General features: G+C 43.6%; 1 protein-coding gene across 2 annotated transcripts in view; it reads left to right on the top strand.

The window, feature by feature from the left end:
- SMYD4 (SET and MYND domain containing 4) overlaps positions 1-25007 on the top strand; it is a 50579-nt gene that overhangs the window by 23670 nt on the left and 1902 nt on the right. For both annotated transcript variants that reach the window (XM_032428651.1, XM_032428653.1), the window contains exons 4-10: positions 3820-3909; positions 5416-6550; positions 19998-20189; positions 20589-20752; positions 22861-22993; positions 23823-23939; positions 24147-24270. In XM_032428651.1, the coding sequence (XP_032284542.1) occupies positions 3820-3909; positions 5416-6550; positions 19998-20189; positions 20589-20752; positions 22861-22993; positions 23823-23939; positions 24147-24270 (1955 nt within the window). The remainder of the gene's footprint in view (positions 1-3819; positions 3910-5415; positions 6551-19997; positions 20190-20588; positions 20753-22860; positions 22994-23822; positions 23940-24146; positions 24271-25007) is intronic.

Genomic DNA, 25007 nt, shown 5'->3' with positions numbered 1-25007 from the left:
TCCATTACAGAGAACTATACTTGATTTAACATCTAATGTTGGCAGATTGCTTGGCATTGTAGAGCTACAAAGGAGCGTCTATGTAAATATTTTTACACATCTGATTGTTTTCTTAGGATAAATTCCTAGAAGAGCAATTGCTGGGTCAGTTGAATGTATTTCATTAAGGCCTTTGGTACTTGATGCTGAATTGTTCTCTAGGAAAGAACTAGTTAACAACCCTTCTAGTAAAGTACGGGAATGTTTGGGGCGCCTGGGTGGCTCAGATGGTTAAGCGTCTGCCTTCGGCTCAGGTCATGATCCCAGGGTCCTGGGATCACCCCACATCGGGCTCCCCGCTTGGCGAGGAGCCTGCTTCTCCCTCTCCCTCTACCGTTCCCCCTGCTTGTGCTTTCTTGCTCTCTCTCTGTCAAATAAATAAATAAAATCTTTAAAAAAAAAAAAAGTATGGGAATATTCGTTTCTCTAATCCTTAACAATACTAGTTATTAGGATTTTATTATTATTTTATCTATTTATTTGTTTTTAAAGATTTTATTTATTTATTTGAGAGAGAGCGGGAGAGAGCACAAGTGGGGGGAGAGGCAGAGGGCGAGGGAGAATCAGACTTCCTGCTGAGCCCGGAGCCCGATGTGGGGCTTGATCCTAGGACCCTGGGATCATGACCTGAGCCGAAGGCAGATGCTTATCCATCTGAGCCACCCAGGTGCCCCTCTATTTATGTTTGAATAGGAAATGTGTTTACATAGTTCGAATTCAAAAGGTACAAGAGTGTATATACAGTACAGTCTATTTCTTCTGTCCCCTAGCCACCTCTTTACCCAATACCAGAAGCTAGCACTGTTAAATGTATCTTTCCAGGGCCGCCTGGGTAGCTCAGTCAGTTAAGCTTCTGACTCTTGATTTCAGCTCAGGTCATGATCTCAAGGTCCTGATTTCAGGGTCTTAGGATCAAGCCCCACCTCAGGCTCCTCACTCAGTGCTCAGCAAGGAGTCCGCTGCGGTCTCTCCCTTTGCACCTCCTTCTGTACCTCCCCCTGCTCACATGCTCTCTCTCTTCTCTAAAGTAAATACATAAATCTTTTTTTTAATGTATCTTTCCAGAGATACTTTGGCATATATAAATGAATACAAATACTCTCGTTCCTGCACACACAACACTTTTTATGTAAATAACATTCTTTTTTTTTTTTTAAAGATTTTATTTATTTATTTGACAGAGAGAGACACAGCGAGAGAGGGAACACAAGCAGGGGGAGTGGGAGAGGGAGAAGCAGGCTTCCCGCGGAGCAGGGAACCCGATGCAGGGCTCAATCCCAGGACCCTGGGATCATGACCTGAGCCGAAGGCAGACGCTTAACGACTGAGCCACCCAGGCACCCCAATAACATTCTTTTTTTTTTTTTTTTTTTTTTTTTTAAAGATTTTATTTATTTATTTATTTATTAGAGAGCGAGCGAGAGAGAAACAGCATGAGAGAGGAGAGGGTCAGAGGGAGAAGCAGGCTCCCTGCTGAGCCGGGAGCCCGATGTGGGACTCGATCCCAGGACCCTGGGATCATGACCTGAGCCGAAGGCAGTCGCTTAACCAACTGAGCCACCCAGGCGCCCCCCCAATAACATTCTATATACACTGTTCAGCCCCATGCTTTTTTCACTTACTAGTATCTTGAAGATCATTCTACATCAGTACATTAAGAGCTTCCTTATTCTTTTCTTACAGCTACATGATATTCCGTAATATGGATGTATAGTTTATTTAACCACTGTCTTATAAATCTATATGTAATCGATCTAAGTTGTTTCCTATCTTTTGCTATTCCAAACAACCCTGTGTTGAGAAACTTTGCATGTTATTTTGCACATATCTTTAGGGTAAAGGCTTCTATCTGTAGGATAAATTCTAGAAGAAGAATTGCTGGCATAATGGAGATATAAATGATATGGGTGTTTATGAAATACACATACATATTGCTAACTTGCCCTTCATAATCATGAAACCAACTTATACTCCCACTAGCAACATGTAAGAATGCCCATTTTCCCACTCCTTTGACAACTCAGTGTGCTATCAGTTTTATTTATCTTTGCCAGTCTGATAAATAAAAAATACTATCTTGGAGGTTTTTTTTCAATTTATCAGATGAAAACTTTTTTTATCATGGTAAAATATACACTACATAAAATATTCCATTTTAACCATGTTTAAGTATCTAATGCCGTGGCATTAAGTACATTCACAATGTTGTGCAACTGTCATCACTATACATTTCCACAACATTCTCATCAACCCAACCTAACTCTGTGCCCATTAAACAAACACTAACTCTCCATACCTCCCTCCCCCCTCACCTCAGACAACCTCTTCTCTACTTTCTGTCTCTGTGATACTGCCAATTCCAGGTACCTCATGCAAGTGAAATCATACAATATTTGTCCTTTCGTTTCTGGTTTATTTCCCTTGGCATAATGTTTTCAAGATCCAGTAGAGTTTTAATTTGCATTTTGCTGATTACGAATGAAGTTGAGCATTTTTTCGTATGTTTTTGAGCCATTTATATTTCCCATTAGAACCATCTGTTCCTATCATTTGCATATTTTCCTATTGAATTATTGGTCATCATCTTATTGATCTGTAGGAACTAATCATAAAGTAAAGAAATGAGCCCTTTGCTTGTGATATGAATTGCAGATATTTTTTCCAGTTCAATGTTTGCCTTTTGATATTGCTTTTATTGGTTTTTGCTATAAAGAAATGTTTTATATAGTCAAATTTATTAAGCTCTTATGACTTCTGGGTTTTGTATCATAGTTAGAAAGGGATTCCTCACTCCATCATTACTTTAGATTATTCCTAAAGTTTCTTCTAGTGCTCTGAGAGTTTCATTTTTTACATTAAGATTTTGATCCATTTGGAATTTATCCTAATGAAAGGTTTATCATAAATAGAGAGCCAACTTTATTTGTCTTCAGTGGCTACCTACTTGTCAGTACTTATATTGAATAATCCCTATCTTTTCTCCAGTGATTTGAGATGCTGCCTTTGTGATAATTATTAATCCTTGCCAATTTCGTGGTAGAAAAAAAGGAAACTGTGTGTGCTTTCATTTTCATATATTTTGTGATCCACAAATGAATTAACTATTTTCTAAGAAATAAGTATCATTAGCGTTTCTTCTGTGAATTTCTGTTTGTGCCACTTACCCTTTGTTATGTTGGGATTGTGCTTGCAATATTTTTCTCTGTTTTCATTTACCTTCAGTATTGTTTGTGGTTGAAGCTGTGTCTGATGCTGCTGTCTTAAAAGTGCTTTGGATATTTATTTCCTCACTTGATCTTCACAGCTTTGCTCTAAGGTAGTTAAAAATGAAGCTGAAGCACAAAGAGATCCACTAACTTTACCAATTTTATACCATCTTTCATAGTATAGCCCTTATTATCTGAAAAAAAAAGTTTATTTTTTTAAAGATTATATTTATTTGTCAGAGAGAGAGAAGCATGCATGCGCACAAGCAGGGGTGTGATAGGCAGAGGGAGAAGCGGGCTCCCCGCTGAGCAGGATGCAGGGCTCGATCCCAGGACCCTGGGATCATGACCTGAGCTTAAGGCCAATGCTTAACCGACTTGAGTCACCCAGGCATCCCCCCACCCCCAAAAAACTTTAAAAATGCTAGTTTTCGGTGCGCCTGGCTGGCTCAGTAGGCAGAGCATGTGACTCTTGATCTTGGGGTCATGAGTTCCAGCCCCATGTTGAGTGGAGAAATTATTTTTAAAAATGCCAGTTTTCGTTTATGCCTTTAACTGGTTCATTGTTTTGCAGGGAATATCGCATGCAAGGCCTCACAGTGCAGACATTTCACTGTGTTATGCCAATCGCTCTGCGGCCCTCTTCTACCTGGATGAGTATGAAGTGAGTATCGGGGTGCCTGGTGTGATTGGAGAGGATCTGTAGGGGGTTCACTGGAAGACTAGACCTTCAGCTCTGCTCCTACCTTAGAGCACTAAAACTGGGCCCTGCTGCAACTGGTTGAGTTGGAAGAAAATTGGTATCCTCCCAAATATGTTCTTTCTCCTGATGCATTTTTTTCTTTCTCCTGATTCATTTTACCTATCACGTGATCACGTGGGGTAGTACTGGTTGATAGGAGTCATGGCACATGGCACGGGGCCATGGATGATATCCAGTGGGTCAGCAGTTCTCAGTGTCAAGATCAGCTGTGAGATATGTTGCTAATAATACTTCAGGTTCCAAGTGTTTGCAAACTATTTACTTGTTTGTTTGTTTCTTAATAAGTGGAGTATGTTCAGGATTATCCCTGCAGTAATATGGCTCACCCTCAACATGCATTTTGAGTGGGCAAGTAAGTTTCACTGAAATGCCTGTGTATGCCTATGAGGGAGTGGGCTTGATCTGAGTGGCTTTCTTCTCATCTTCCGATTGAGGACTAAAGCCAAGCTCTCAAATGTCATTTTGGTACATCCGTTTTGGAATTCCACAGAAATTTTTAAAATATGCCCTAGAGTTAAGAACTAGTTGAATAATCACGAGTTCACACTTACTGCCCTTTGAACTGAAAGAGACAAGCAAGGGGAGCACCTGGGTGGCTCAGTCAGTTGAGTGTCCGACTCTTGATTTTGGCTCAGGTCATGATCTCAGGATCCTGAGATCAAGCCCCACATCAGGCTCTGCACTGGGGCGTGGAGCCTGCTTAAGATTCTCTCTTTCTCTCCCCCTCCTTTACCCTCCCCGCCCACTCTCACCCTCTCCCTTTCTCTCTAAAAATAAAATAAAATAAAAGAGGCGAGCAAGAATTTAACTCTAGGCCCTAAGCAAAAAGTCCTAGACAATTGAGGACAACAGTTGGAAGAGCTTGTAAAATATTTAACCCTTTATAACCTCCCTATATTGGTTATTTCTATTTCCCTTCTTATAGCAGCGAGTATCATACATTGAACACATGAACTCTTTTCAGCACTTTAGGTATATTACCTTATTTCATCCTTAAAACAACCCTGTGAGGTGTCCGTGTTTTTCAGATGAGAACGCTAAGACACTGAGAAATGAAGTTGCTTGCACAAGGTCATCCAGCTAGTAAGAAGCAATCAGTAGTGGAATGCAGATCTGTCTGGCTTCTAAGCCTACCCCTTTAATCACTACAGTTCTTCTATCTGTAAGACTTTTTTTCCTCAAAACAGAAATATTTAATAAGACAATTAAATACAATATCCTTGGCAACTATTACTTAATCACTCAAAAGATCACACAGTAGAGTATGATTTAAAGAAATAAGCATGTGGTTATAGTTGCTCCATTTTTAATCATCTTTAACTTTCCTGTAGATTTTTGTTAAGATTTTCAGTAGACATTGAAGAGTCAGGACCAAGGGTCATGTGGGGATTTCCTTTCTGTTTTCAGATGTGTCTTAAAGACATCACGAGAGCACAGATGCATGGGTATCCGGAAAGTTTGCAACCCAAGGTGACGTTGCGTAAGGTCGAATGTCTGGTGACCCTAGGGAGACTACAGGAGGCAGGCCAGACCATCAGGGATCTTGAAAGTAACTTTGCTGCCAAACCAAGCCTAGCAGCTGCCCAGTTTCAAATTCTGCAAAGAAACCTCTGTCGTCTGAAAATGAAGGTACAAGAAAGGGAGAATCTCACAGCATCCTTCCCAGCAACTCTAACGAAAGCCTTTGAGGATATGGACCTAAGGGAAGAGAATGAACAGATTCCCGGTGCATCATCATCTGTCAGCCTATGCATGGACCCTTTAAAAGGCCGCTATCTGATTGCCACAAAAGATATTCTCCCGGGAGAGCTCTTGGTGAAGGAGGATGCTTTTGTGAGTGTCCTTAACCCGGGAGAAAGGCCACCACTACATCATGGCTTAGAGAGCAAGTGGGATACCAGAGTTACTAACGGGGACCTCTACTGTCACCGATGTTTGAGGCACGCTTTGGCCACTGTTCCCTGTGATGGATGCAGCTACGCCAAGTACTGCAGCCATGAGTGTATGCAGCAGGCCTGGGATCTCTACCATAATAGAGAGTGTCCTCTAGGGGGCCTGCTGCTCACCCTGGGTATCTTTTGCCACATCGCCCTGAGGTCGACTCTTCTAGCTAGATTTGAGGATGCCAGCGAAGTCGTAAGAAAACTCTGTGTTGAGATGAGTAACAAGGACATGTGTTCACCTGAAAGTGAGAATCTGGTACAAACACCCAGTTCTGACCTGGGAGGGGAGAGTGAGAAAAATGGCAAAACAGTTAAGACCCCAGTTCCAGGGTGTGATCTTACTGGCAAATACGAAAATAACTATAATGCTGTCTTCCACCTCATGCCCCATACTGAAAGCCATAGCCCAGAGTACAAATTCCTCTGCGCTGTCAGTGTGTCTGCGCTCTGCAGGCAGCTCGAGGCCGCCGATTCCTCGGAGCCGGCCACAGCGCCTCCTGCCTGGCGTTCGGAGTGGCGTGCCTGGGGAGTGGCCATGTTGAAGCACATGCTCCAGCTGCAGTGCAACGCTCAGGCGGTGACGAGCATTCAGCGACCAGGTGAGAGGGAAGCTTTGTTAGCCTTACGGTACCTGGGGAGGAAGAGCTGCGAATGGGAACAGTAGTGGTGCTCTAGTGGGAAAGCAGAGCTCGCTATCTTGGGTCTCCATGATTACGCTATTGACAAGCTGTGTGACCTGAACAGAGTCTTTGATCGCACTCTGCCTCAGTTTTCTCATCTCAACAGTGTTTGATCCCACCTCACTTGACTGAGTCGTGATGGGTTTGTTTGTAAATATACCTCAAAATTAAAAACCCTGTTACAGAGGGATTTTTATTATGAAGGAGAACTGAAATAATAATCAAGACTACAGAAAGAAGAGGGGTCTGCAGGGGAGCCTGAGTGGCTCAGTCGTTAAGCGTCTGCCTTCGGCTCGGGTCATGATCCCAGGGTCCTGGGATCGAGCCCCACGTCGGGGAAGCCTGCTTCTCCCTCTCCCTCCGCTGCTCCCCCTGCTTGTGCTCTCGCCCTCGCTCGCTCTCTCAAATGAATGAATAAAATCCTTTTTTTTAATCTTAAAAAAAAAAAGAGGGGTCTGCAGTTGAGTTAAGGTGTCAAAATCTTATTCATGTGACTCAGCTGCTCTGTCTCTCCTCTTTCCAATTGACAGATTTCCCCCATTCTTCTGTTTTAAATTTCCAAGAGAGCAATCTGGCCAAGCATAGCTTTTCACACAGTACTACCATGAACTGTTGGCCAGCCTGTTTGGGCTGTCCTTTGGCCAGGGGCCAACAATCTAGGGGCCACCTCTAGACACAGATCAGCCTAGCCCTGCTTGCCTGAACCGGGTCCTATAGGTAAGGCTGTCTTATTTAAGGTAGATGGAGAGATTGGATGTGCCCAGCATCATGAGTGACGCTGTACTGACAACAGATACTATTAGAAAAGAAACAGTGTTTCTACTTTTCTATTGTATGATCTCCATTTTAGCAGATAATGTCTTTCAATTCAATTAGGGCATTATACTTTTCTCAGTTTTCTAATTAACTCTATTGAAGGGAAAAATTAGATATTACCTAAACCTAAGATTTATAGACAGACTGATATAAATGTGGCTTTAGTAAGCTATACATGCTTAGTTAGCTCTTTTGATCGTCTCACATTAGGTAGCCTAGAATCTTGTCAATATGTTTTTATCTTTAATTTTAATGCAACTGCCAAGTTATACAATGTGTAGGCGTTTCACTAGAGGTGTTTTGGAGGAAGACGGTCTTCCCCATCCTGAAACACATGGAACACCCAAAAATAGCCCTGGCTTCATCCTATAATGCTAGGAAATCCCATTGCAAGCAGTCTCCGTTCTCTTCTCTGCTTTCATTTGCTTCTTTGAGCCATTGCTACCTTCTAAAATACATCTGTTGAGTGTTTTTCCAAAATTATGTTTTCTCTTGGGTACATTCGCTGGCATTTTAAGAACTATTATTTTCATTTAGTTTCGTTTTTGTGAATATAAAAAAATAGTATACGGGGCTTCCAGATTATAATGGCAGAAAGTTACCGACTCCTGATTTTATTGTGTCTTGCCTCTAAAGTACTTAATATAACATACAAAAAAAGATACAAATGTCAGGAGCTCCAAAAACTATAGAAACTACTGTCCAAGTAAACAATAGCAGGCTGAATCCCTGAGGCAGAATGGCCAAGCCATGGGGACCAAAGGAGTCTTCCATCCACTTTCCACCAGTGGCCTACCCCTAACTGTCAAAGAATCTTAGCCTTAATGTTTTTGCTCCATGTGCATGACATTTCATTATAGTCAGGTTTTTATTTGCATAGCAAGTTTCGGGTAAAATTTTTCACAAGTTGTTCAGAATAAACTTTTGGATAATGAATATATGTATAGCCAGGAATACCTGTATTTTCTGTGGCTAATAAGGACTGGAGAAATAGATACATAGCATGATACTGGCTACCTGGAGTGATGGAAAGAGGATTGGAGACTTTGGCTTTACCTGTCAGGCTCTATATTTTATGCATAATTTATTCTTTATATGATGTTTTAAAAATATATACATAGAGTGGCGCCTGGGTGATTCAGTCAGTTAAGCATCCGACTCTTGATTTCGGCTCAGGTCATGATATCAGGGTTGTGAGATCAAGTCCCGAGTCTAATTGAAATTCTTTCTCCCTCTCCCTCTGCCCCCCCGCCCCCGCTAGTGCACACATGTGCGCTCACGCGCTCTTGCTCTCTCAAAATAAATAAATAAATGGGGGCGCCTGGGTGGCTCAGTTGTTAAGCATCTGCCTTTGGCTCGGGTCATGATCCCAGGGTCCTGGGATCGAGCCCCGCATTGGGCTCCCTGCTCTGCGGGAAGGCTGCTTCTCCCTCTCCCACTCCCCCTGCCTGTGTTCCCTCTCTCGCTGTGTTTCTCTCTCAAATAAATAAATAAAATCTTTAAAAAATAATAAATAAATAAACAAACAAATAAATAAATGAAATCTTAAATAACTAAATAAAAATATATACATAGGGGGGGAAAAAGACTAAAAGCAAAAATACCAAAATCTTAACAGTAATCAATTCTAAAGGTGGAGGTATGGGTGATTGCTACTTTCTTCTTTGAACTTTTACTACGTTTTTAAAATTAAAAACACTGATTCACACAGTAATATTATTCTAGTAAATTTAAAATGGATTGGGGGCACCTGGGTGGCTCAGTTGGTTGAGTGTCCAACTCTTGGCTTCGGCTCAGGTTGTGATGTCGGGGTTGTGAGATCGAGCCCCTCGTTGGGCTCAGAGCTCAACCAGAGGTCTGCTTGAGATTCTCCTCTCCCTCTCTCTCTGCCCCTCCCGCTGCTCTCTCTCTTGCTGATGACGTGCTCTCTCTCTAAAAGTAAATAAATCTTTAAAATGGATTGTATACCTTTCCCATTATTCTAGGGAAGAAAAATTTTTAAAAAAACCAGTTCACTGAGGGGCACCTGGGTGGCTCAGTCGGTTAAGTGTCTGCCGTTGGCTCAGGTGGTGATCCCCGGGTCCTGGAACAAGTCCCACAGCGGGCTCCCTGCTCAGCAGGGAGTCTGCTTCTCCCTCTCCCTTGCCTGCTTGTGCTCTCTCTCTCTCTCTCTCTCTCAGATAAATAAATAAAATCTTTTAAAAAAAATATTTCATTTTTTTATTTATTGAGAGAGAGAGAGCGTGCATTCGAGCGCACAAGTGCACTGCGGGGAGTGGGGGGGAGAGAATCCTGGAGGTCTGGCTGTTGTCAAGCTAAGGTTGCTTTTAGCCTCTAGGAAAGCATGAACATTAAGGCAGTTGTGAACTCCTTGGGGACTGCCGTACTCTGCCTGTCTCAAGTACTTGTCAATGGGCTGCAAGTTGTAAGGAAATTTAATTTTACCTACTTTTCTTTTGCCTTTGTTCTCCTCATCACAGGGTTAGCAAACTTTGTCAAGGGCCAGACGGTACATATTTTAGGCTTTGCAGGCTGGGGTGTCCCTCTGACTCAGCTCTGCCCTTGTAGCACAGATGAATGAGTATGGCTGGGCTCCACTCACACTTCATGATGGACTCTGAAATTTGATTTCTTAGAATTTTTCACATCGTGAGCATTATTCTTTTCATTTTTTTCAACCACTTGAAAATGTGAAAACAGTTCTTAGACTATACTCTACAAAAACAGACAGCCGGCAGGATTTGGCCAACAGGTTACAGTATACAGACTCGATGCAGACAAGGATTTGGCAAATCTAATTAAGATATCTATTTAGAAAAAAGAAAAAAGCCCACAAAATGAGGATCAAGGATGGGGATATAGTCAATAATATAAATTAATTTTTAAATTTTAAGCAAATTTTAGACTATTAGATTTGAAAGCATTAAGTAGAAAACTTTGTAGAAAACATAAATTTCCTGCTGTTCTCCTCTCCTACAGGAGAACACTTCAAAAATCCAGTGATCGTGGAAGAAATTGAAAAAGATTATCAAAATATTTCCAGGGACACCTGGGTGGCTCACTCAGTTAAGCATCTGCCTTCAGCTCAGGTCATGATCCCAAGGTCCTGGGATGGACCCCAACATCAGGCTCCCTGCTCAGTGGGGAGTCTGCTTCTCCCTCTCCCTCTGTGGCTCCCCCTGCTTGTGCTCTGTCTCTCTGTCTCTCTCTCTAACAAATAAATAAAATCTTAAAAATATATATATATATTTCCATAAAAACAAGCCAGACCCACTCTTTCCTGTGTAAGTTCTTTAAAACTTTTAAGGACCATATTTAGCTACATTTTTAAAAGAGATTTTATGTATTCATTTGAGAGAGACAGAGACAGCACAAGCAGGAGAGGTAGAGGCAGAGGGAGAGGGAGAAGCAGACTCCCCGCTGAGCTGGGAGCCCAGCATGGGGCTCGATACCAGGACCCTGAGAAGACAACCGGAGCCGAAGGCAGATGCTTAACCATCTGAGCCATCCAGGCGTCCCTAGCCCCATTTTTTTTTTTTTTTTTTATAAAGCAAAGAAAAAATATCTTTCAAGGAACTTACCATTTTTATACAATATAAAGTGTTCCAGGGCATGGAGAAACCTTTCCCACTCACTTTGCAAAGCCAAGGATAAAAACTATTGATTAATCTCACTTGTGAATATCCCTGTAGGAACCTTGAAAAAATCACTGCCATATCACATCTGGCAATTTATTGAAGGAATGCTAAGAGATGACCAAGAAGGGCTTCATCCAGAAATGCAAGCATATGGTAACTTGGATACACAGGTTTGGGTAAATGCAGAGACAGGCCATATTCTGAGATGGAAAAACTGAAAACTAAAAACGGCAGTTCCCCCGCATTCCCCCAACCAGTGCAATGCAATTCCACACAAAACCACAATTGGATTTTTCTTGGAATTGGGCACTGATTCTAAAGTTCATCTTGAATAAGTGGTGAGAATAGCCTACTGAACCCTTTTCCTCAGAAGCCAAGGCTGGTGCCTGCCCACACCCTCCCTCTCCAGACTCATCCAGCACGACCAGGTGGGGCTCACCCTGGCTAAGATCACGCCCTCCTCAAAGTCCCCGTGTAAATGTCCAACCCTTCCCGCCCACTTGTTTGCAAAGGCCCTGGCCAATGTCAACACTGGGAGTCTCATCCCAGCAGCTGGGACCACCACTGCTGCCCCGGGGAGGAGACAGAAGCAAAGAAAGAAGAATCAGAGGAGCGGGGCGCCTGGGTGGCTCAGTCGTTAAGCGTCTGCCCTGGGCTCAGGTCATGATCCCAGGGTCCTGGGATCGAGCCCCACATCGGGCTCCCTGCTCAGCGGGAAGCCTGCTTCTCCCTCTCCCACTCCCCCTGCTTGTGTTCCCTCTCTCGCTGTGTCTCTCTCTCTCAAATAAATAAATAAAATCTTTTTAAAAAAAAATTAGAATCAGAGGAGCCCAATGATGATGTTTGCTTTGGTCTTTTTGACTACATCTCTTCTGTAACCTGTTCAATAAAAAGCTGAACTCTTAATAATAAAGTATTTTTTAAAGATTGTATTTAGTGAGAGAGCACGAGCGTGGGGCGGGGAGGAGAGGGAAAGGGAGAGAGAGAATCTCAAGTGGACTCGCACCTAGCCCTGGAGCTGAAGGCAGGGCCCCATCTCAGGACCCTGAGATCAGGACTGAGCCAAAAATCAAGAGTCGGTGGCTTAACCGACTGAGCCACCCAGGCGCTCCAATAATAATAATAATAATAATAATAATAAAAAATAGAGGAGTACTGAAGGGGCTTGGTACTGTCAGATTTCATATCAGCATTAAGCTACAGTAATTGAAGGCAGGATGGTACTGATATGAGAGCCTCCTAAAAGTATTAAATTCTCCAAATCATTAAAAAGTTAAACAGTGAAACATTAAACCATAAAATATCTAGGAAAAGATAAGTGAATACTTACATGGTGTTAGGGTGAGAGAAACTTTTTAAAGCATAGAATATCCAATTTAGGTAAATAAAAGATAGCTAGATTTAACCTAAAGACCAAATATCAAAAACACTATAATATGTGAAGAGGATAGAGAATATGGGTGAAAGAGATCCTTGAAGGAATGAAAATATGGACTGAGAGGCAACAGACCTGGGTTTCCACTCCACTGATTCTAACCGCTAACTCTCCATATGAACTCAGATTACTTTCTGTGTGTCTCACTTAGTATACTTTTTTTAAATTCCAGTGTTGTTAACAATGTTATATTAGTTTCAGGTGTACAATATAGTAATTCAACAATTATATACATTACTCAGTGCTCATCACCACAAGTGTACTCTTAATCCCTGCCACCTATTTCCCCCATCCCTCTACCCGCCTCCCCTCTGGTAACCATCAGGTTTGTTCTCCATAGTTAAGAGTCTGTTTCTTGGCTTGTCTCTCTCTCTTTTTTTCTTTGCTAATTTCTCTCTCTCTCTCTCTTTTTTTTTTTTTTTAAAGATTTTACTTATTTATTTGAGAGAGAGAGCACAAGCAGGGAAAGGGGCAGAGGGAGAAGCAGGCTCCCCGCTGAGCAGGGAGCCTGACCCAGAGCTCAATCCCAGGACCCTGGGATCATGACCTGAGCCAAAGGCAGACACTTAACCAACTGAGCCACCCAGGCGCCCCTTATTTTGTTTCTTAAATTCCACATATGAGTGAAATCACATGGTATTTATCTTTGTCTGACTGGCTTATTTCGCTTATCGTTATATTCTCTAGGTCCATCTATGTTGTTAGAATGGCAAGATTTCATTCTTTTTTATGGCTGAATAATACTACATTGTGTATACATACACCACATCTTCTTTATCCATTCATCTATCAATGGACACTTGGGCTGTTTCCATAGTTTGGCTATTGTAAATAATGCTGCTGTGAACAGAGGGGTACATGTATCCCTTTGAATTAGTGTTTTCATATTCCTTCGGGGTAAATACCCAGTAGTGCAATTACTGGGTCATAGGATAGTTCTATTTTTAACTTTTTGAGGAACCTCCCAACTGTCTCCCACAGTGGCTGCACCAGTTTGCATTCCCACAAACAGTGCACAAGGGATTCTTTTTTTCCACGTGCTCGCCCACATTATTGTTCCTTGAGTTTTTTATTGTAGCCATTCTGACAGGTATGAGGTTTTTGATTTGCATTCCCCTGATGATGAGTGATGTTGATCATCTTTTCATGTGTCTCTTGGCCATTTGTATGTCTTTGGAGAAATGTCTGTTCTTCTGCCCATTTTTTAATTGGATTATTTGTTTTTTGGGTGTTGAGTTGAATCAGTTCTTTATATATTTTGGATACTAACCTTTATCAGACATGTCATTTGCAGATACCTTCTCCCGTTCAGAAGATTGCCTTGTAGTTTTGTCCATTATTTAGTTTGCTGTGCAAAAGCTTTATATTTTGGTGTAGTCCAATAGTCTGTTTTTGCTTTTGTTTCCCTTGCCTCAGGAGACATATCTAGAAAGATGTTGCTACCACCAATGTCAGAGAAATTTCAGTCAGTATTCTCATATGGATAATGAGAGGACTGAGTGAACCTCCAGGCTTCTGGGGAAGATTGTTTACAAAGATGATCCCAACAATTTCACCCACCCCTGTATGTTTGCCCTTTTGCAACTTGACATTGCTTTTTCTCCAATCAAGAGGTAGAGTCTGTTTCCTCTGTCCTTGAATCTGGGCCAGCCCTGTAACTTACTTTGACCCGTGGAATGCAGTAGAAGTGACCTTATGTGACTTTTGAGGCTAAGCTTTAAGAGGCCTTGTAGCTTCTGTGTCATTTTCTTGGAATGATGGTGTATAGCCATATGAACAAGCCTAGGTTAGCCTTTTTTTTTTTTAAGTCTAGCCTTCTTGAGGGTAAAAGACCATATGCTAGAGGAATGCAATCATATGAATAGCCCCGGGTAAGACCAGCGGAAAACATGTGTAGTTGAACTCTGGGCAAAGTGGCTGGCACAGAGCACTGTAAGCAAATGAAATAGTTGCTTTTGTTTGTTTGTTTGTTTTTAAAGATTTATTTATTCACCCAGGAGAGAGCGAGGGTGCTCATGCAAGTGGAGGGAAGGGGCAGAGGGAAAGAATCACAAGCAGACTCCCCGATACTCAGGGCTCAATCTCACACCCGGAGATGATGACCTGAGCCAAAATCAAGAGTCAGACACTTAACAAACTAAGCCACCCAGGCACCCAAAATAGTTGTTACTTTAAAAGCAAACCACCCCCAGAGGGGGGAAAAAAAATCCCATAAGCTAAAATGTAAATGACAAAATGAGAGAACATTTCTAGCAACTAGGCAACTCTTAAAGTCAGTCTTTAAGCATATGCATAGTGGTGAAAATGTAAAACTAGATTGTGATAATGGTTACACAACTTACATGAATTTCTTAAAGAAAATCATTGAATTAGTACACTTAAAATAGGTGAATTTTATGGTAGATAAATTATATCTTTAAAAAGCTGTTTAAAAAGGTACATGAGCAAGCCCTTTATCAAAGCAGTAGTAAACATGGTCATATTTAAGCCCTCTTGTAATTAAAACAAGATACCATTCTTTCCCTATTAGATTGGCAGTGTTGCTTTTTTGGCTTTCTTCTTTAACTATAATATGCATTTTAGGTTAGAGTATAAAGAAATGGCCATGGTGTGTTAAGTGAAAAGAAGTAACTTACAAATTGCTCTGTGCGTCACATGAGAATTTCATACATAAGGCTAGAAAGAGGCCTGCAAGAAAATGCCCCAAACTGTTCTACCTGGCTGATAGGCTTACAGATGACTTATTTTCTCTATAATTTTCACTTCGTAATTTTTTTTCTGGCTACCATGTATTCCTTTTGTAATTTTAATTCGTTTTCTAAATAATAAAAACAATTCAAATGATAGGAACTTTTTTTATATGAACATTTTTAATTTTTTTAAAAGATTTATTTATTTGAGAGAGAGCACACACGAGTGCCCATGAGCTGGGGGAGGGGCATAGGGAGAGAAACTCAAGCAGACTCTGTGCGGGTCCAAGGCAGGGCTTGATCCCATGACCCCAAATCATGACCTGAGCCGAAATCTAGAGTTGGAAGCCCAGCTGACTGAGCCACCCGGGAGCCCCTATAAGAATGTTTTTAAGGCACCTTGATACATACTGCAAAATTGCTCTCCAGGAAAGTTGCACCAGTTACACGCCCACCAGCAATGTTCACTTTCAGTTTTGAGTCCAATCTGATTTTGTTTTAGTCTGCTCATATTTCTAATCATGGTATATCCCTTTTCATTATTTCCTTGGGGTTCCAACACTTCCCAGTTAGTGTTCTTACGGAACCTCATTAGCAGCACAGAAGGATTCAAGCATTAACTAAGATAGACTTTGACCGAAACCTGTAAAAATGTATGTTATTATCTTTGCATAAATCCTATTTAATCAGGGGCGCCTGGGTGGCTCAGATGGTTAAGCGTCTGCCTTCGGCTCAGGTCATGATCCCAGGATCCTGGGATCGAGCCCCGCATCAGGCTACCTGCTTGGCAGGGAGCCTGCTTCTCCCTTTCCCTCTAACGTTCCCCCTGCTTGTGCTCTCTCGTTCTCTCTGTCAAATAAATAAATAAAATCTTTAAAAAAAAAAATCCTATTTAATCAAAGTTCCTCGGGAACCTTTCTTTGGTACTAATCTTAAGGCACAGAACTGGCCATTGATGATATTCTAGACCTCGGTCAGTGTGGTTCTATCTCAGAGGGAACGGCAGATTTGAGATGTATCTGGATTCATTACAAGGTTTAATGAGGTTCCATGTAGGTTCAGATTAATTCACTGCCGTTTGCTTTCACTCTTCAACAACCAAGGAATCTACCTTCAGTTTCTGTCCTTATTTGTGTGATATACACACAAATTTCTTGTGTTATAAAATATCTACCAGAGGGGAGCCTGGGTGGCTCAGTTGTTAAGCTTCTGCCTTCAGCTCAGGTCATGATCCCAGGGTCCTGGGATCAAGCCCCACATCAGGCTCCCTGCTCCTCGGGAAGCCTGCTTCTCCCTCTCCCACTCCCCCTGCTTGTGTTCCCTCTCTCGCTGTGTCTCTCTCTGTCAAGTAAATAAATAAAATCTTAAAAAAAAAAATAGGGCTCCTGGGTGGCTCAGTTGTTAAGCGTCTGCCTTCGGCTCAGGTCACGATCCCGGCGTCCTGGGATCGAGCCCCGCATTGGGCTCCCTGCTCGGTGGGAAGCCTGCTTCTCCCTCTCCCACTCCACCTGCTTGTGTTCCCTCTCTCACTGTCTCTCTCTGTCAAATAAATAAATAAAATCTTTTTTTTTTTTTTTTTAATGATTTTATTTATTTATTTGACAGAGAGAGACACAGCGAGAGCAGGAACACAAGCAGGGGGAGTGGGAGAGGGAGAAGCAGGCTTCCCACCGAGCAGGGAGCCCAATGCGGGGCTCGATCCCAGGACCCTGGGATCGTGACCTGAGCCGAAGGCAGACGCTTAACGACTGAGCCACTCAGGCGCCCCTAAATAAATAAAATCTTTAATAAATAAATAAATAAATAAATAAATATCTACCAGAATAGGTATATTCTGGAAGTATTGTGAATGAATCTTTTTCTTCTGTACTTGAATCCCATTTTATTTTTTTTTAAAGATTTATTTATTTATTTGAGAGAGAGTGAGAGAGAGCATGAGAGGGGAGAGGGTCAGAGGGAGAAGCAGACTCCCCACTGAGCAGGGAGCCCGATGTGGGACTCGATCCTGGGACTCCAGGATCATGACCTGAGCTGAAGGCAGTTGCTTAACCAACTGAGCCACCCAGGTGCCCCTTCCCATTTTATTTTTTTTAACGTTTATTTATTTATTCAAGAGAAAGAGCACATGAGGGGAGAGGTAGGGGGGGAGGGAGAGCAGACTCCCTTGAGCATGGAACCCAACACAGGGCCCTATCTCACAACCCCAAGATCATGAACTGAGCTGAAATCAAGAGTCAGACATTTAACAGACTGGGACCCCCTAGTGCCCTTTGATTCCATTTTAAATGCACTAGGGGCTATTACCAAGGTACACTTTTAGTAAAATAAAGAATCACTCCCTCTTTGTTTTTGTTTTATACACAAAATGTCACATACTAAATTTGGTTGATAAGTTTCATATATATTCTCACTTTCCATTATCTCTGCTAACAGATGACTAATGCAAAATATTGGATAATTTTTTTTAAGTCAATACTTAATTTTTAGAAATAATTAGAGACTCAACTCTGACATAAATATTCACCCCACTCAGTTCCTGGGCCTACTTATGTTAGAGAATAATCTATAAATAATTCACAAAGCTGGCATTACTCACTGTATTGTGATAATTTTTCTGGGAAAATTTTAGCAACTGTTCTAATATAGCTTGCCAGTTATCAGTAGTTGGGAATGCAAGTCAGCTTTTAATTAAGCAGAGGCTGATTATTCAGACTACAAACTGGTCGTGCCCTGTACTGCTTCTTCCTGCTGCCTACCTTTTAGCATTTTCCCTGCTCATTAGCACATACTCCAGAGGTAGGCATTGGACAGGGGGAAAAGGAGGAGAAACCAAAATCTGCTAAATACTTACGAGAAGCTCTGATGAAAGGTTTCAATACAATTTGTAGGACTGTTGACTGAAATTGAGTCATTTGGATTCCCTGTGAAGTTTATTTACTTGTTCTATTCTTGTCCTCCATAGCAACAGATAATAGAATTGTCTGCAGAGAGACAACACTATTCCTATATTTAATGTTTGCCTTTCTAGAACATTTCCACATGGTGGTTCATGATATTTTCTTTATTCATTACATTTGTCCCTAGACTGCTTCATTTCTTCGGTGATTGGTGGGTTGAGATTCCTGATGGTTTTTCAGTTATCCAGAAACCTGAAAGTTTCCCTCTGAAGTACGAGTATCTTTCGTATTTCAACCAGTTTGGTTGAAAATACAATTTCCTGGGCGCCTGGGTGGCTCATTCGTTAAGCATCTGCCTTCGGCTCAGGTCATGATCCTGGGGTCCCGGGATCGAGTCCCACATCGGGCTCCCTGCTCGGCAGGAAGCCTGCTTCTCCCTCTCCCACTCCCCCGCTTGTGTTCCTGCTCTCGCTATCTCTCTCTGTCAAATAAATAAAATCTTTAAAAAAAAAAATACAATTTCCTCATGCTTCCACCAATTGAACACAATTTAAGCCATTCTGGATGCCCAAGGTTATCTAGTGCGTGCATCTTCCTGAGATATGTATGGCTATTACAAAACCCACATAGATATACCATCAGTCTAGGAACCTCTGGTTGAGGGAAATGTTACAGTGTAAAGCCTGAGTGGTACTAGTGTTTTTGTTTGCCCTAAAGCTGTTATTCTTATGTAAGTTTTCTTCCTCCTTCTCGTGTTTGTCACCCTGTCTCTTTTGCCGTTGTCAGAAAACCTGCCTCTTATTAGTTCTCTGTTTCTCAACTGCTGTGGGCTGAGAAGCTGAATAACCAAGCCAGTGAAAACTGTGGCTAAAATAAGAGCAGATAGGACTGCATGAGAGGATAAAGAACTCCTCATCTAGGAATATAAGTGTAGGAGCTTTGGTGCAGAAATAGCCTCACTGCTCAGAGGCCTTTTCCTTCCTTCCTAATGTTCAATTATGTAGTTAAATTGCTGGTTAATTGTGTTTCAAAGAAGAGATTGTTTGGGACATGAGACTGTCTTGAATAGAGCTTTTCGTTTTTGGTTTTTTTCCCCAAAGATTTTATTTTATTTTTTTTTTAAAGATTTTATTTATTTATTTGACAGAGAGAGACACAGCAAGAGAGGGAACACAAGCAGGGGGAGTGGGAGAGGGAGAAGCAGGCTTCCTGCCGAGCAGAGAGCCCGATGTGGGGCTCGATCCCAGGACCCTGGGATCATGACCTGAGCCGAAGGCAGACGCTTAACGACTGAGCCCCCCAGGCGCCCCCAGAGAGGTTTTTTTTCAGTGACAACTACTGCTGGCTGATTTCCCACAAAGTTGGGACAGACGGCAAAAATAAACAGGTGAGCTTAAGGAATATGATTTTTAAGAATGTATTATAAACCTGTTTAGTTTGGGAGAATAATTAGGTTATTTGTTCTATTAACTAACCAAAGACCAGTTAAACAAAAGCAGCTTCAACTATAGAAGCCTTTGGGAAATAACCTCAGCAGGTACTCTGGTTTTCTGTGTCCTGGTGAACATTATGAAACTGTCTATCTAGAAGGTTCCCGACTGATAGTTCCTTTATTATTTTTTTTAATAAATTCTAACCTTTGGATTTTTTCCTGATATTGAGACACAATGGTTAGGTGCCAGGATTCCGGTGGACTTTTCATGTGTTCCTTTGCTTTGCTTCCTGGGGACGAGAGTTTGCTGTGAGTCGTTTTCCATCTGATGTATATTGGATCCGGCTGTGGAGCTCTGACTCAGATGGGCTTCAGGCCCAGTTGCCCAGCTCATCTCCTGAGGAATGGATGGTGAGGCCAAGACTAACGTCCTGACACGTTTGTCCTTTCTCCTGCAGCACCTTCAGGATCTAAAGAGCACAGCGTTACCGACAGCAGACAGGTCCGCCTTGCTACAGGCATCTTCCCTGTCGTCAGCCTCCTGAACCATTCCTGTAGCCCCAACACCAGCGTGTCCTTTGTTAGCACCGTCGCCACCATCCGGGCATCAGAGAAGATTGGAAAAGGGCAAGAGATCCTCCACTGCTATGGTGAGCCCTCCCTCCTCATCACTGGCCACGCTTCTCTGGCAGGAAAGGGCAGGGCGAATGAGAACGAGCAAACCCCCGGACAGGTGAAGGCAGTGCATACTTAGGCCCAAAAAAAAAAAGGCCTCTGGCCTCCTTCCTTGGCCCTGTTGTGTCTAAACTATCATGTATCTCCCTGCTTAATCCCATAAACTTCCTTTTCCAAAAAATGGGCTAAGAATAACTTTGGGTTTTTTTTTTTCCTTGCAACTTGGAAGCTTATTTCTATATCTAGCGCCACGAGTGTTTGAGTAAAGGGTACTTGTCGCATGATGAAGAATCACCTCTGCTAAGCTGAAGTTTTGTAAGTAGTGGCCGACTCTCTGTTGCCGTAAACATTGGCCAGGCGTGGTCTCTCCGCAGGGCCTCACCGCAGCAGGATGGCTGTTGCCGAGAGGCAGCAGAAGCTGAGGTCCCAGTACTTCTTTGACTGCGGCTGCCCGGCTTGTCAGAAGGAGAAGCACCGGGCTGCTGTCGGGCCCCGGTGGGAGGCATTCTGTTGTGACCGGTGCAGAGCACCCCTGCAGGTGAAGCTCTCTTCTCCCTTCTCTTCTCCACTTGTGCTGGAGGTCAGTCATCCAGCCCAGAGGCCATAAATCTCCAGGAGAGGCTGAGAGCCACAGTGTCTTCCCCTTCAGCCCATCTTGCCCGCACACTGGTTACCCCTCCACGGGAATTCCCCCAGGAAAGGCTGGGTCTAGTCATCGGTCTCTTGGCAAATAACAGAAAATCCCCCCTAAACTGGTCTGAGAGAAAGGGGGGAAAAAAGGCTTGAGAATTATTTGCTCAAGTAAATCACTGAAAGGTCCCAGTACGGGGGTATTTCAGCTAACCGCTTGATCCAGGGGCTGATAACGTCACCCAGGCCCAATTTGTCTCTACCTGCCTCAGCTCCACCTTCTCAGTCAGCGCAGTCCCAGCCAGACTTCCCTCTGGTTGGGGCAGGACAGCCACCTGCGGCCCCAGCCTCACAGCCTCTGCTCCGGGGGGGTAAAGGCACGAGCCCCCCGACAGCAGTCTGGGCAAAAATTTTACTGCATTTCATTGACCTGATACCTGTGGCTGGTGGCAACTCAGACTCATAGTTTTCCTCCAGCCGTTTGGCCCAGAGGAATGGGTCAGATGCGAGCCACACGCCTACCCCCTCAGCCACCAGGCACTGACTCTGGGAGGGTAGGAGAGGATCCTCGGGAGAAATCATGTTGCCGTTGCCAAATGAGGGTCTAGATACTGGCATTTTAAAAAAAACAGCACATGGGCACCTGGGTGGCGCAGTCAGTTGAGCATCCGACTCTTGATTTCAGCTCGGGTCATGATCTTAGGGTCATGGGATCAAGCCCCACACTGGGCTCCGTGCTGGGCATGGAACCTGCCTAAGATTCTCTCTCTCCTTCTCCCTTTGCCCCTCCCCCCCAAAAAATTAAAAATAAATAAGTGAATAAATAAATAAAAAACAGCAAAAGTCCACCTCAAAGATTTTCTCCTCTGCCAGAGGATACAGTATTCTTCGGGGAACCGTAAGTGTAGTGTAGAGCTGGCCGTGTTGCAAAGCTGAAGTTACAAACCCAAGGTCAAATATAGGGAGGCCTCACCTGGCATCTCTTCCTATTGGTTTTCTTACGGTTTTGCTTTTTTTTTTTTTAAAGATTTTATTTATTTATTTGACAGAGAGAGACACAGCGAGAGAGGGAACACAAGCAGGGGAAGTGGGAGAGAGAGAAGCAGGCTTCCCGCGGAGCAGGGAGCCCAATGTGGGGCTCGATCCCAGGACCCTGGGATCATGACCTGAGCCGAAGGCAGATGCTTAATGACTGAGCCACCCAGGCACCCCTATTTTATTTTTTTTTAATATTTTATTTGTTTGTCAGAGAGAGAGCGCACGCACAAGCAGGGGAGCGGCAGGCAGAAGGAGAAGCAGACTCCCTGCTGAGCAAGGACCCGATTTCAGAACTTGATCCCAGGACCCTGGGATCATGACCTGATCCGAAGGCAGACACTTAACTGACTGAGCCACCCAGGCATCCCTATTCATTTATTTTAGAAAGAGAGAGCACAAGTGGGAGGGCCAGAGCAAAGGGAGAGAGAATCTCCAGCAAACTCCGCACTGAGCATGGAGCCCGATGCAGGGCTCGATCCCATGACCCTGAGATCAGGACCTGAGGCGAAACCGAGTGTTGGACGCTTAACTGACCGAGCCACCCAGGTGCCCCTGGCTTTTGCTTTTTTTTAATGGAAGTACAGTTGACACACAATGTCACATTAATTTCAGGTGCATAACAGAGTGATTTAACAACTCTATACTAATGGCTTCTTCATAACCACTAGAAATATGTCTGTCATCCAAAGTTCTGGATCCAGAGACACAGGAGAGGGGTATAGAGATGGAAAGAAACTGTGACCTGTACCAGTTTAATTTTGGTTGCAACAATTAAATCTCTGGGAGGGACCGCCTACTGCTTTCATTAGAGTTGCTGCTGTCAGACCCAGTTGAGTCAGGCTTTGGTCATGGTGTATTAGCAGGGGCGTCTCTTTGCCCCACAGGGTCGGAAGCTGCAGAGCGACCCTGTAATGTAAAACACATGCCGTGTTGCTAACCGACTGTGGTACAGGACTAAAGACAAACTGCCTTTCACAGGGACGTGACGTTCTGAGCTGTGGCAGCACGTCCTGTACGGAATCAGTCAGCAGGGATCACCTCATCTCCCGGTTACAGGACCTTCAGCAGCGGGTTGGGCAGGCCCGGAAGCTTCTCAGAAGTGGTCAGCTAGGTGAGACTGGCTCCCTGCTTTGGTCCTCCAGCCCGTCCCTTTTTATTTATTCTGGGTTCACCTTGGACTCGAGGCTACTCAGTGATGATAGAAGAATTACATTTAATTATCCCCATGCCAGCCACAAGATGGCTATGCAGGCCAATGAGACCGAGCCCTAACCGGCTGAGTTTGTGTGGTGTCCTTGAAAAGGGCCAGATGATTTAAGCTGTTGTTCTCCTGGGGGTCAGGGAGCGAAGTTAAAGTACCCCGCGATGAGTAAAGGGTTATCTCTGACATCCGTGGTCTTTGTGCAGATCCAGAAGTTCTGTGTCATTTATTTTAATTCCAGGGCCTAATGACCCAATTTCCTAGAGAGATTGGTCTGCTCTCCTCAGAGGCCCATCTCTTCTAGAGAACAGTGGAACAAGTGCCCAGTGGATAGAAGTAGCCTGCTGTTTTCAGAGACTTGTGGAACTCCACATTATCCTTACAAATTCTGCCTTAGAACTTGATGTCGTAGGAATTTATTTACCCGACTTTGTAAAAGTTGACCTTTAACTTAGATTTCTGAGTCAAGAGAAATGATGATCGTAAGTGGAATCTAGGCCACTTGAAGTTGGAAACCCAGCGTCAATGTGGGGAGGCCTCACCTCACACCTCTTCTGCTGAAAGAGAAACTGTGAGGGAACAACAGCTTTATCGGAACAAACATTGTGGGTCGGTCACAACAAGGAGACAAAGTGGGGTTTCCGCATTCAGCCCAGCCAATATGGAACTTAAGAGCTGGGTTCTCATTTCTAGGCCTGGGTTTGTGTAGTAATGAGGCCACCTTCCTTTGCATTGATAGAGCGAGCCATTCAGCTGTTGTTGGGGTGCCGGCACGACGCTGAGAGCTTCCTGTCAGCAGAACACAGCATGGTAGGAGAGATGGAGGATGCCCTGGCCCAGGCCTACGCTGCCTTAGGTAAGGCACATGTCTTCATCTGCTGCTCCGAGGACCACGTTTGCCTTATGCTTTTGGTCATGAGCCCAGCCTCATCTGGTTGGTCTCCTCAGTCTTTTCAGCTGAAGCTGTTCTCACCTTCCACTGAGCTTTCCTCACCCTGAAAACACTCACCCAACACAGTTGACTGTGGTTCTTTTCTGGAACCAGATTTCTCTTTCTTTACAGGGGACTGGCAAAAGTCAGCTACCCATCTCCAGAAGAGTCTCCAAGTGGTTGAGGTACAGCATGGGCCATCCAGTGTTGAAATGGGCCATGAGCTCTTCAAACTGGCCCAACTCTTTTTCAATGGGTAAGTCTTTCTCTGGTTTCCTAACACCCTCTAGGCCACACACTATTTTTTATTAGGCTCTTCTGGCGTTACTTTTCTCCATGTGGAAACTTCCTTTATTTCCCCTTGAGGAAAGATCCTTTCCTTCTGTTTCGCTGACAAGCTTGAAGCTTTAGAATTTCCTCCTGAGAGATATGGGGAAAGCTCTTAGCACTGGAGGGACATTCCTAGGGGGAAGTTGCCAGGCGGTCCCACCACCCGCATCCCGGCAGCTCTCCTTAGCCCTCTGCTTCCTCACGCCTCCCTCACCGCCCTCTTTCTCAGCACCTTCAACTCCAGGGGCTCTTCCTTCCCCCATCCTTTTCCTTTTAAAGCAGTTGTTTTCAACCAGGAGTAATTTTGCCCCCAGGGGATATTTGGCAATGTCTGGAGACATTTTTGGTTGTCATGATTCAGGGTGGAGGCCCAGATGCTAGTAAACATCCTGCAATGCACAGGACAGCCCCCCACAGCTCAGAATTATCCGGCCCAAAATGGCAATAGTGTCAAGGCAGAGAGAGGTTTGAAGGTTTTGAAGGTTTGAAGGTTTAACGGAAGGTTTAACGGAAAGAACAGTAGGTGTGGATGTCATTGGGAGGCCCTATTTCTAGATGGAATACTTCCTTCCAGCCTTGATAAAGCTGCCATTGGTGCACTTTGGGGTGAGGCAATGTTTGAAGCTCGATCCTAAGATTATGAATGGTTTGTGGACCTGATAC

The sequence above is a fragment of the Phoca vitulina genome, unplaced genomic scaffold (assembly GCF_004348235.1).
Source record: "Phoca vitulina isolate PV1807 unplaced genomic scaffold, GSC_HSeal_1.0 scaffold40, whole genome shotgun sequence".
NCBI lineage: Eukaryota > Metazoa > Chordata > Mammalia > Carnivora > Phocidae > Phoca > Phoca vitulina.
The sequence above is the reverse complement of the archived record's forward strand: the minus strand, read 5'-3'. Positions and strand labels throughout refer to the sequence as shown.